Below are 12561 nucleotides of genomic sequence, written 5' to 3' on the forward strand. Positions count from 1 at the left end.
CAAGCTAGTATTAATTCCAAAAGAAATCCAACGAGTGAAAGTCAAAAATATGATTTCCTTATATAAACAATACTAAAGTTTACCTCCTACCCAGGGTCATGAAAATCACAATTTTGGTAAAGCACATTAAGATCCTCCCACCTATGAGGCATATTTGATTCTACGTAATTTGGGTCTTGAGAGGATGTTTTTTGAAATTTCTGTTAATTTGCCCTTTTTGGCCCCACCATTCAGCCCCAGGGAGTCAGTCAGGGCCAACACGTGCATACAGTCAAATCGTCACCCCATGCTGATAATATTTCATTTCATTTCAAAATATTTTATTCAATCAAGCATTTACATTTACATACAATATTTCATAATAGAGATAGAATTTAGATATAAAGTGGATTGGACAACAGGCTAAGCCTATACTGGTCCTTTCCGTACTTCCGTTATCATAAATATTATAAATAATCTTAGTGGTATAGTTGTATTTCTAATAATATTCTGATAATATGTTACCAAGTTAGAATGAATTCCAATAGAAATCTAACAATTAATAGTCCTAAAATGTGATTCCCCTATATAAACGTTATCCCCCCCCCCCCTCCCCAGGGGCAAACGTGATACCCCAGTGTCATGAAATTCACAATTTTGGTAAAGCACCTTAAGATCCTTCCATCTATGAAAAGTATTTGATTCTACCATATCTGGGTATTGAGAAGAAGATTTTTGAAATTTCAGTCAATATGACCCTTTTTGTCCCCGCCCAGTCCCTAAGGGGAGAGGGGGAGGGGTTAGGGACCCTATCATTAACAATTTCGGACGGTCGACGGACGACGACGGACAAAAGTTGGTTAGAATAGGTCACTTAAGATTTTGTCTCAGATGACATTCCTATGCCATATACATATAAGTTCACATTTCATTGGGAGGCTGTATGGCCTGTCAATTACAAACACTTACTAGAACAATTTAGCTAAATACAATACATCATGTAAAATATATGCTTGACCTGTATAGTGCTAATCAATACTAGCTTCTACAAAAGTGGTCAATAAGTCTGCTCATTTTCAAACTTAAACTAATAATTATACTATTTATATTTACCAAGTGTATAATTATAATTTATGTTCATTGATATTTATAACAATTCATGATTTTTCATTAACATATATTAGATTTGAATAATGTTATTATGTCATGCTCTTCAGTTGGGAGGAAATAACGTACGGCAATAATAATACATAAATGACGTGACAAAATGACCAATCGCTTTACCATTTAGCGATTTGTAAAATAATTAAGACTCCCTCAATGCATGATAATTATACAATTATCTAATTATATTATATACTATTGTTTCATGTATTGTACGTAATTTAGGAATTATTCCTAAAACCATTTGAAATATTCAATGTGTGATTATCCATATATACTGTATACCATATTTTTATAGTAATATTGATTATATAATTCTAGGCCTAATATCGTGATAAATAAGATAATATAGTTCTACTGATTTTGTAAACTAATACGATTTCTCAGTTCTTTATATAAATCAGTATTCCTGTGTGCATAATGAAAATCTATTTTTTGTAAGACTTCACATGCAGAATAAAACATGTTTCTAACAGCGTAAATAGCATCAAAATGTAAACATCTCTTTCACACAAATCAATTTAGCTATTTTAAGAACACGGAAGGGAATCCTCGCTTTACCCACAATTCTCAATGGGGATTTCCCTGTGAGAACGAGGCACTGATGTCGAAGGTGTTATCCTAGTATTCAGTGAGTATTGCCAAATTTATCCGTTTGATATCTTTGTCATCCCAAATTAAAGTGCCCGTATAATTGTTTCAAGTGCTAAACTTGGATCTATTTATATGCATTATCTGATTATTTATCGTAAAACCATATTTGTTTTTGTCAATTTATTAATCAGTCCCATCATAGTTTTGACGGGAACTCAACCCAGCTCTCGGTTTGTTTACAAAAAGCGCACTTTTCAATCGAGTACCATCTGCCGCCAAAAATCGATGTCCTTTCGGTTTTTTCGCAGTTTGAAGCATCCTTATAGTTAACTAATGATGGATAGTGTTTTATTTTGCACATAAATTCTCGTTTACGGAAATATTTATCTTATTTATGTGAAGGGGAATTCCTATAGGTAGACCATTATTGACAGTTGCCATATATGGAAGTTGTCGCTACTGCGCATGTGACGCTACCACTTGACACTTCAGTATTGTAAGATAATATATTTAAAGTGGGCTGTTCCAATATTGCTCCAGTCAGATAAATAGTCCAAACCAATGAACATACCCATCTGTATTACAATAGCCCATCTGGTAATCGGACTATAAAGGAGCCCAACAGTGGAGTCATTTGTGTCTACCTGTAGTGTTCTACAGGAATACAGGACTGGACAGTTCATATTTAAACAAAATTCATGAATTGCTCAAAAAATAGGAAAGGGACAATTTTTCCTGAAAACTATTACAACATGAGCAGTATTTCTGATTTTGCCATGTTTCGTTTTAATTTGTGGCACAAAAATCCTTTTTTTTCTCATCATGCAGCGGCAGTGGCAGCAGCTCAGGCTGGAAATCCAGGTATCATGGAAAATACTTCATTTGTTCCTAATCCACTGACTTCTCCGGCCCTGATGGTGTTGGCATCAACAGCTGAAAATCATGAGGGGGCGCGAATGCCTGCTCCCCCTCACCACTTCCAAGGACAAAATGTGGACAAGGACATGCCAACACCTTTCGGTACCCCTCCTTTTACCATGTACAGGCCCGGGGAACACTTCCCCCCTCCCCTGTACACACCTGTACCCCCATATGTACGTGCTAACCTGGAGCGAGGGATGGGGCTGATTAACCCCGGGGGTGGGAGTGCATTCAGACCTGTCAGTAACCCAGAAGGTGTAGAGAACTATCATTCTGCTTTTTCTTTGGCTAAAAAACCCAAACTTGATGAGTCCAGCTCTAGTTATGCTTCGTCTGAGAAGTTGGACAGGGACAGTTGTGATCCTACCCATGAGGGTCCGGAGAGTAAGGGATCCACACCCTTCGTTAAGGAAGAGCGCCCTTCAAGTATCAGCTCTGCTACCAATTCTGAAAATTTCTCTGATGGGGGAGACTTTGACCGAGGAACCCCAGATCCTGAAGGGAGATCTCTCAGAAGTAAGTTTTAATTTTTTTTTTTTTTTTAATTTTTGTTATTCTAATCTTTTCTTTCCCAATAACTGCTAAACCCTTTTATCCCCACCCCTCTAATTTTCCCCACCCAATAATTGCCTTTCAATGCTATCATACTTTTTTTCTGAAGAAAAAATAGCTTCTGATACCATATTTATAAACCACACTTAAGAAATGACATAGACAGTTACCTATCCAAATAGAGGTATTGAGCTGCCACTCGACCAGTAATGAGAATGTCAAAGCAAATGAGAGTTCATGCTGACCTAAAAAAAACTAAAATGATTTTATCGTTTAAAATCAATGAAACTGAGCAAGTTATATTTCATATTTTATGGAAATTCATTATATATTTGTACAGCACAGCTTGTGTGTGGTAGTGATAATTAGCAGAGATTTATCATTTCCATCAGTTTAACTGCCATACAAAAAGTTATCGTCCTGTTTAATATTACAAGCGCTGGACTGATCCCTTTGTCCAAACCTCGTTAGGTAATACAAATTAGGATTCTTCTCTTTAAACTTTCCATAATTTTCTGCTAACCTTTAAATTGTTGAAAGAAGAATGACATTTATCTATTCATGAAAACCCCATCAGTTGGTGAGAGTAGGGTCACATTTCTGATTGTCTGTAATTATAATAAATATAATTTCCAGTTGGACCATTAGCGTTGGCTATGTACACTGATCTGTGTGTCTGCACTAGGTGACACTAACTATATATAACTTGGACTATTGTGCAATGCTGGTGTACCTCTATTGCAGATCAACAATCACCATATATTTTTGTTTAAACTTTTAATAATTTCAGCCATGTTTATTCTCTACTTTTTGTCATGTCTTTGTTCACCAGGAAATACAAACTATTTTTGGCAGACATCTATGATCTTTCCAAGTTTTTTCCCCCCAGAAATTGTCTTTTATTATTAACTTGACTAAATTAATGAAGGAAAAATTTCCTCATCAATATTATACAAAATGTGAAAGTGTGGTAGGAATTATCTATTGATTTGTGATATTAATTACAGACTTCAGTTTGTTATAAACTATGTTAATGAATACAGTTTCAAATAAAGGTAAAAACTTGGTTTGATTAAATGATCAAATATACTGTAATAGGTTATTGTATTTTGTCAAAAATGAAATCTTCATAATTCAAAACTGCGGAAAGATTATTGATGGCACTCCTATAATTTGTATAGGTTCACACACCCAATATAATCTCCTGTCAGACTTACACCGCAGTTAATTATCTTAGTTTACTTCAAATAATAATAATAAAACCAAACTAATTAATTATCATTAACAGTTAGATATTCAGCTTTAACATGTTATCGACACCTCATGCGTTAATTTTTAGGTGAATAGTTTTATATCTAAATTTAATTGAAATTTAGACCATAAAACAACCCATATCTTCCATTTCATTAAAAGTTAGTATAAATAGGTGGGAAAACATCTTAAGTGTTTTATTTTTCTGTGGAGGAGATTAATGGAGTCAATTTGTCGGTCAGGTTATATTTTAATTTTGTACATATTTAACCTTAATAGGTACTGGATTGTTATCAACGAAAAAAAATACCTTTTATAGATCGTTATCAAAGAAAACAAAAATGAATATAATGATGCAAGCTATATGACATTATTTTATATTGAAAAGATTAGTAATATTTAGTTATCAGACACTTTTATTACTCACTTACGATAAATTATCATTTTGGTTAGGTCATGCAACTTTGATATTGGATTAGATAAAGTTTATGCTAATTTCTGTTGTATTGGAAATGTAATTTTTCTGTTCTTTTATTGTGAATAACTAAAGAGTAACAATTATAATGAAAGCATGCTCTATGTTAATTAGCCTACACACAGTTTTCTATGTAATGCTTGGATTGTGATCTTATCCATGTAGTAATACGAAACAAACGAGTAAGAAGTAATATTATTATGATAATTTGATGCAAATTAAGTGTCCATTTATTGATCAATTATGTTAATACACCTACTGAAGCATTACAATTATCTTTTTTTCTTTAGAGAAATTTAGATATTTTTTTTTTCTTCAAATTTTACTATTGTCGGCCACTGAATTTTAATGAAAAAATATTTCAGTGTTGTAACCGGAATTATTATTGCCAACATAAGAAATTTCATCCATCATAAAAGTCTTCAGTATTCTATAATTCTGAAAGTCGGATACTTCAGTGGAGGGTGGAAAAATAAATGTCTCTGTCGGTGAAGAATGGAACCGATGGTGTTAATTTTACTTGTAAAGTACGGTTCTGCAAGGCTCTCTTAAATAATGGACACTTTTACTGCAGCTGATAGATTTGTTATGCATAAGGGAATATTAGTTAGAATTCAAAACCAAAAATATTATTTCACTCTGGTGACCAGAGCCTTGTCAATTAGCGGCCGTGTGAAAGTACAAGATATCTCCCATAGGCCTGGGCTGAGGAGAGGGTCATTCTTCTGCTTAATCTTCTCATGTGAAACTGTCTTTTGGCAAATTTTCTGGAGAAATTAGATAGCTGATTAGAGATACTAAATGTTCACTCTTAATATAATTGTCACTTCACAAAAATCCGAAGCTTTAAGCTGAGTATGATACAGGATATATTTTTTATTAGCAATTGTCAAACAATAATTCTCAAGATTTATGTTTAAAGAAATTATAAATGTTTATGTTGCAATCTATTCTTGTTACATTTTGTTATATTAAAATTCAGTTTATACAATCTTAAAATCTGACCATTTTTTTTCTAATTTATGGAATCAACTCAATTGTCTTTTTCATCCAAAAATTAAAGGGTCAAATTTGAAAAAAAAACAAAAACAAAAAAAAAACAAAAAAAACACACACACATTGCTTAAAACAAATAGATAACTATAAACACATTCATACTGAATTGTTCAGTTCAAATAGCTTTAAAAATGAAATAAGCTTCAATGAAAATATTTATTTTAAACCCACAAATTACTTAATATTTATGGAACCATGGGTATACATTGTGTTGAAGCACATAGGTTTTCATCTTAAATAACTTGCACTCTTTTCCAGTGAATTAATTAAAAGCATTAATATCTTCTGAAATTGATTCCAGTGAATTAATTAATAGCGTTAATATCTACTGATATAGATTTGTCAGCCTTAAAGCTTGTGTTTGGTGATTATCAGTAGATCTGTTACAATTTATACATATACCTTCACTGCATACATAATATACCTACACTAGGAAATAGAATTGAATGAGATGTAAAGATATCATACACCATGTCTAGCTACCATTTCTAAAAGGACAAATTGATGTTTGTGATAGGAATGTTTTAATATCTGAAAAAATACAAATGTTCTTTTTCCTTAGTTTAATGTTTCTAGCTTTGACAGAAGCTTAGGCTGAGATGGTGTTATATAGTTTAGTTGATACGGACTATATCTGATGAGCAATTTTGTGGAGATTTGTTTAAACAAGAAGAGAAGCTAAGCTGTTGTATAATCTAATACATTTCTTACATTATTGTATACTTAATATTGTGATGTTTTTTGCTGATAGTATTACTTTGCTTATTTAGTAGTGATACTTCCGTTTTCTTATTTAGTAGTGATAATATTTCAGCTTCATTATTGATATTTTTGCCTACTTTATTATTATATTAAATATATTTATTCCTGTTTATTAGGTAGTGATAATGTAAATCTCATGCTTATTTCTTAATAATTTAATAGTAGATATTATATCATGCTACTTTGATAGTAGATTTGATTTCTTGCTAATTTTAAAGTAGATATTATTTCTCGCTTATTTAATAGTATATATAATTTCTTGCTAATTTAATAGTAAATCTTATTTCTTGCTAATTTAATAGCAAATATTATTTCTTGGCTATTTAATAGTACATATTATTTCTGGCTAATTCAATAGTAGATTTAATTTCTTGCTAATTTGATAGTAAATATTATTTCTTGGCTATTTAATAGTACATATTATTTCTGGCTAATTCAATAGTAGATTTAATTTCTTGCTAATTTGATAGTAAATATTATTTCTTGCTTTTTTTATAGTAGATATTATTTCTTGCTAATTTGATAGTAAATATCATTTCTTGGCTATTTAATAGTAGATATTATTTCTTTCTAATTCAGTAGTAGATATTATTTCTCGCTTATTTAAGAGTAGATTTAATTTCTTGGTAATTTGATAGTAGATATTATTTCTTGCTAATTTAATAGCTGATATCATTTCTTGGCTATTTAATAGTAGATATTATTTCTGGCTAATTCAATAGTAGATTTAATTTCTTGCTAATTTGATAGTAAATATTATTTCTTGCTTTTTTTTTATAGTAGATATTATTTCTTGGCTATTTAATAGTGGATATTATTTCTGGCTAAATTAATAGTGGATATTACTTCTTGCTAATTTAATAGCAGATATTATATTTTGCTTATTTAATAGCAGATATTATATTTTGCTAATTTAATAGCAGATATTATTTCTTACCTATTTAATAGTAGATGATATTTCTTCCTAATTTAGTAGTAGATATATTATTTCATGCTTATTTAATAGTAATTATATTTTTTGCTTCTTTAAAATATTAGATATATGTTTATTTCTGTTATTTGATAGTAATAATAATTTAAATTTCCTTCTTATTTAATAGATGATATTATTTCATGTTTATTTTAATTTTGTTCGCTAATTTTCTAAGGATAATAGTACTTCCTGTATATGCATAACTAAAATTGCATGCCTATATGTGATAGCAATATTATCTCCTGCTTAAATACTTAAATAGTAATATTTCCCGCTTTTTATATGTTCATATTTTTTCCTTCTTAGATAACGTGATGTTTTCCCTGCTTATTTGAGTTTTTTTCCCAGAATATTCTTGCTTATGAGTTAATTATAATTGAAAAGTCCATAGAGTTACCAGCTGAATGTATCCCTTTATGGTATAAGGATGCAGGTAGTAGAGCCAAACCTTTATGGTATAGGTATTTGGTTAAAATGGAAGGTTAGGAGGGTTATGATACCAATACTTTCCCTTTAACTAGGAGACCGGAGGGTAGATCTAATCCTGATTTTTACAATTTGCCAAGTTAATCAGAAGATGACTGTCCGTGTTATATATAGATGATAAAATACCTATATCCTTTATAGAATGATTGACTTTTGATTGAAGTAAGCTCTTTACATGTGTTCTTGAAAAGCTAAGTTACTTGGTTATTGTGTTAGGGCCATGGAACCTTATGGCCTTGCTAAGTGACTAGCTGCCCCAGGAGCAGGACAGAGGAGGGTAACTTACTGACCCAACAATGGCCATAGTGGCTGGACACAGGTAAGGTGTCGGGTAACATGTAATCTCAATGCCAACAGACTGGCCAGTGTCCACCCCCTGTGGCCGATCACAACATTTGTCACTTTTTTTAGGCTCGGGTGTGAAATGTAAACCGGTTTACTGATTTTATCAGCAAATGACCAGAAAATTGGTACACTATGAATGACGCCTAGCTCTATATAGTCACATTGAATTAATACAAATCTGTTTAAGATTGGTAAGCTGTTTACACCTACAGAACAAGGAACATATAAAAACAAAGATAGCTTTATGTTGACGTGGGACTTGGTTCCAGGTCGATTTTGTTTACAAATCAAAACTTGTGTTCCCCACGGTAATTGTTATGTAAGTGGTACAAGTGAATTAAAAATTCAATTTGATAAAGACAACTTGATAAATAATAGTGCTTGTTGATATAATTGCTTTAGAAGTACAAATTTGGTTACAATTGAGTTTAATGTTCCTAAAGTAGCTTAATTTCTTCTACCGAACCTACTGGTATGACAGATAATTAGATCTTCGTAAGGATTTTCGACATACTTGCATTTTAGCAAATCAGTAACTCTGGATTTTGATGTAGAATCTAGTAGAAACATCTGTTATGTGATTGTGTGAAACAATAATAATATGACATGGAAATTGTAACCTCTCATCAAAATTACAATTGACCAGTTTAAACTGGTCAAATTTTCTACACAAATCTTGAAGTATTAGTTTATATTGTAAAACTTGGGGAGAGGTGACTATATGTTGGTAGGGACACTCCACGTTTCTCCTATACTTTCTGCTTTGGGGACATCTAAGAAATAAATTCAAAAAAAAAAAGATCAACTGTCTAGCCCAAGGCTCTGCTGAGTGAAGAGAGTGAATGATGACAGAATATCATTATTATAATTACAACATCCCTGGTAACTAAAATAATATAAAATCATTATTATAATTATAACATCCCTGGTAATTAAAATAACCAAGCAAGCAATATTTCACAATGTTTTAGGTCCCTAAACTGAAGATTAGACCCCTATGGTCACCTGCCTAGTATGGCTGAGTTAACTATCATATATGGCCGAGTGAAAACATGCCTAGTATGGCTGAGTTAAGGTGACTATAATGTTAAAAATCACTAGGAGAAACAAATATAAAAGATGGAATTTTCCAAGAGTTTGTTACAAAATTGACACTATCTATTTATACCTGAGCCTTTATTATAACTGGTTTATATTACAGAATCTTTATCTTAATTGGTTTATATTGCCGAGTCTTTATCCTACTTGGTCTATATTACAGAATCTTTATCTTACTTGGTTTATATTACCGAGTCTTTATCTTACTTGGTTTATATTACTGAATCTTTATTATCTTACTTGGTTTATATTACCGAGTCTTTATCTTACTTGGTTTATATTACCGAGTCTTTATCTTACTTGGTTTATATTACCGAGTCTTTATCTTACTTGGTTTATATTACCGAGTCTTTATCTTACTTGGTTTATATTACCGAGTCTTTATCTTACTTGGTTTATATTACCGAGTCTTTATCTTACTTGGTTTATATTACCGAGTCTTTATCTTACTTGGTTTATATTACCGAGTCTTTATCTTACTTGGTTTATATTACCGAGTCTTTATCTTACTTGGTTTATATTACTGAATCTTTATCTTACTTGGTTTATATTACCGAGTCTTTATCTTACTTGGTTTATATTACAGAATCTTTATCTTACTTGGTTTCACTGGTTCCAAAGAACTGAAAATTGGTAGGAATGTTAAGGATGGTTGAGCCAATACAACAAAGCATTAATTTTAGTCTTTAAATAAACTTGTCAGCCACAGAGGCCATTTTGTAACATGATTGCACAATCATGGCTTTCGTGAACAACACCTGTTTCAAACTTCTTCTCAAGTTCTGTCAATGGGACTGAGCTGTAACTTGCCTGATGGTCCTGACCAAGTGTTGTTATTTTCAGATCCTAAATCCAAGATGGCCACCGTCTTGAAAAACACATTTTAAACTTTTTTTCCAGTTCTACTGGCGCCATAGAACTGAAAATTGGTAGGAATTTTAAGGAAGGGTAGCCAACAAAGTATTTTTATTTGGTCTCATAAACTTTGACATAGCAGTCATAGTGGCCATTTTGTAACAGATTGCACAATCATAGTTTTCCTGAATGGCACCTTGTTTAAACTTCTTTTCCATTTCCATCAGTGGGATTCAGCTCTAACTTACTTGAATGATCCTGAAATAGTCCTGACCATGCATGCAAGTGTTGTTATTTTCGGGTACGTCTGAAATCCAAGTTAGTCATGATCACTATGGCAGCCATGACCAACAGTACCACTACTTGGTACTGAGACTTAGCATGTACAATAATATGACCTTTAAGGCCCTAGGGCCTCCTTTATTACTGAGTCATTATTAAAAATGCTATCTTTTATCAAAAGTCCATTGCTTGTACATGTACATAGAAAATCATTATCCAATCTCTGATTGTGTGCTAGCTATGAACACATAATTTAAATTTCAAGTGTGAATCCTCTGCTTAATATACTGTAATCAAGTTCCATCAGGTATATGTAATGTCAAGCATTGTATTGAGATGAACATTTTGATCACACCTTACAGGTAGGCTTATATAAATAATAGTGGGCGCCAGAATATATCGGTCTTTTTTATCTTCTAACACCTCTGAGGCAGGTGGAAGATATTCACTAGTTACATAAGTTGTAGCATAACACCTCAAATTAATTCTTTAGGACAGGCAAAATGTCGTCATCAAACAATTCGTCATCAATGATCATGTTAGTGTCACATCTGCCTGACAGAATTTATGTGTGATATAGGGATCCACAATGTTTGTGTGATACAGGGATCCACATTGTTTATGTGTGATATAGGGATCCACATTGTTTATGTGTGATATAGGGATCCACAATGTTTATGTGTGATATAGAGATCCACAATGTTTATGTGTGATATAGGGATCCACAATGTTTATGTGCGATATAGGGATCCACAATGTTTATGTGCGATATAGGGATCCACAATGTTTATGTGCGATATAGGGATCCACAATGTTTATGTGTGATATAGGGATCCACAATGTTTATGTGTGATATAGGGATCCACAATGTTTATGTGCGATATAGGGATCCACAATGTTTATGTGCGATATAGGGATCCACAATGTTTATGTGCGATATAGGGATCCACAATGTTTATGTGTGATATAGGGATCCACAATGTTTATGTGTGATATAGGGATCCACAATGTTTATGTGTGATATAGGGATCCACAATGTTTGTGTGTGATATAGGGATCCACAATGTTTATGTGTGATATAGGGATCCACAATGTTTATGGAAAGAGGATGCACAAAAGTGGATTTTTAATTCAAAGGCCATAGGTGACCATTTATTGAGCAATGTCCAGACATTTATAGGTAAACATTTGTATGTGCTGCTTTCATTCTCGATGTCAGATTATTTCCTAAATTTGTTGTTATGACACACATGTAGACAGAATGTGTTTGGTAAAGTAATAATGTCCAGTAATTCAATTTTCGTGGTTCCTTGGAAAATTGTAACAGAAAGTTACGAGTAACACACACTGTTTTAAGATTGAGCATAAACATTTTGACATGTAATTCATATATGCATATATATATGTATATAAAATCATTTATATACAAAATGTGTATTTTTTTATAGATTTTCTATTGATTGTCCATACAGACAGGTTATTCCTAATAAATATGTCCAATTTTCCTGACGTGATCGTGCTGATATAAGCCAGTGTTCTAGACTTATATGTACCAGCCTTCAGTCTGTCCAGACTTGTACATCCTTATCAAACACTGTGATGGTCCGAGTCCACATCCACCTGTCATTCAAATCAAAAATACAATTTTTACAATCCTATTAGAATGACATTTAAAGCCAATTAATTTCTACATTTATAGTCTTCTTCCTTTTTTCAAACTTCAATTGTCAATTTCCTAGGTTTTTTTTCTTTTTCTGCTGGAACAATT

At 32.2% G+C, this 12561-nt stretch overlaps 1 protein-coding gene across 2 annotated transcripts in view; it reads left to right on the forward strand.

The window, feature by feature from the left end:
- The first annotated feature begins 2269 nt into the window (after nucleotides 1-2269).
- Nucleotides 2270-12561, forward strand: part of LOC117325244 (E3 ubiquitin-protein ligase Rnf220-like) — a 68068-nt gene continuing 57776 nt past the window's right edge. For both annotated transcript variants that reach the window (XM_033881343.1, XM_033881345.1), the window contains exon 1: nucleotides 2270-3174. In XM_033881343.1, the coding sequence (XP_033737234.1) occupies nucleotides 2436-3174 (739 nt within the window). In that variant the 5' untranslated portion in view covers nucleotides 2270-2435. The remainder of the gene's footprint in view (nucleotides 3175-12561) is intronic.

Source organism: Pecten maximus, chromosome 4 (genome assembly GCF_902652985.1).
Source record: "Pecten maximus chromosome 4, xPecMax1.1, whole genome shotgun sequence".
Classification (NCBI taxonomy): Eukaryota; Metazoa; Mollusca; class Bivalvia; order Pectinida; family Pectinidae; genus Pecten; species Pecten maximus.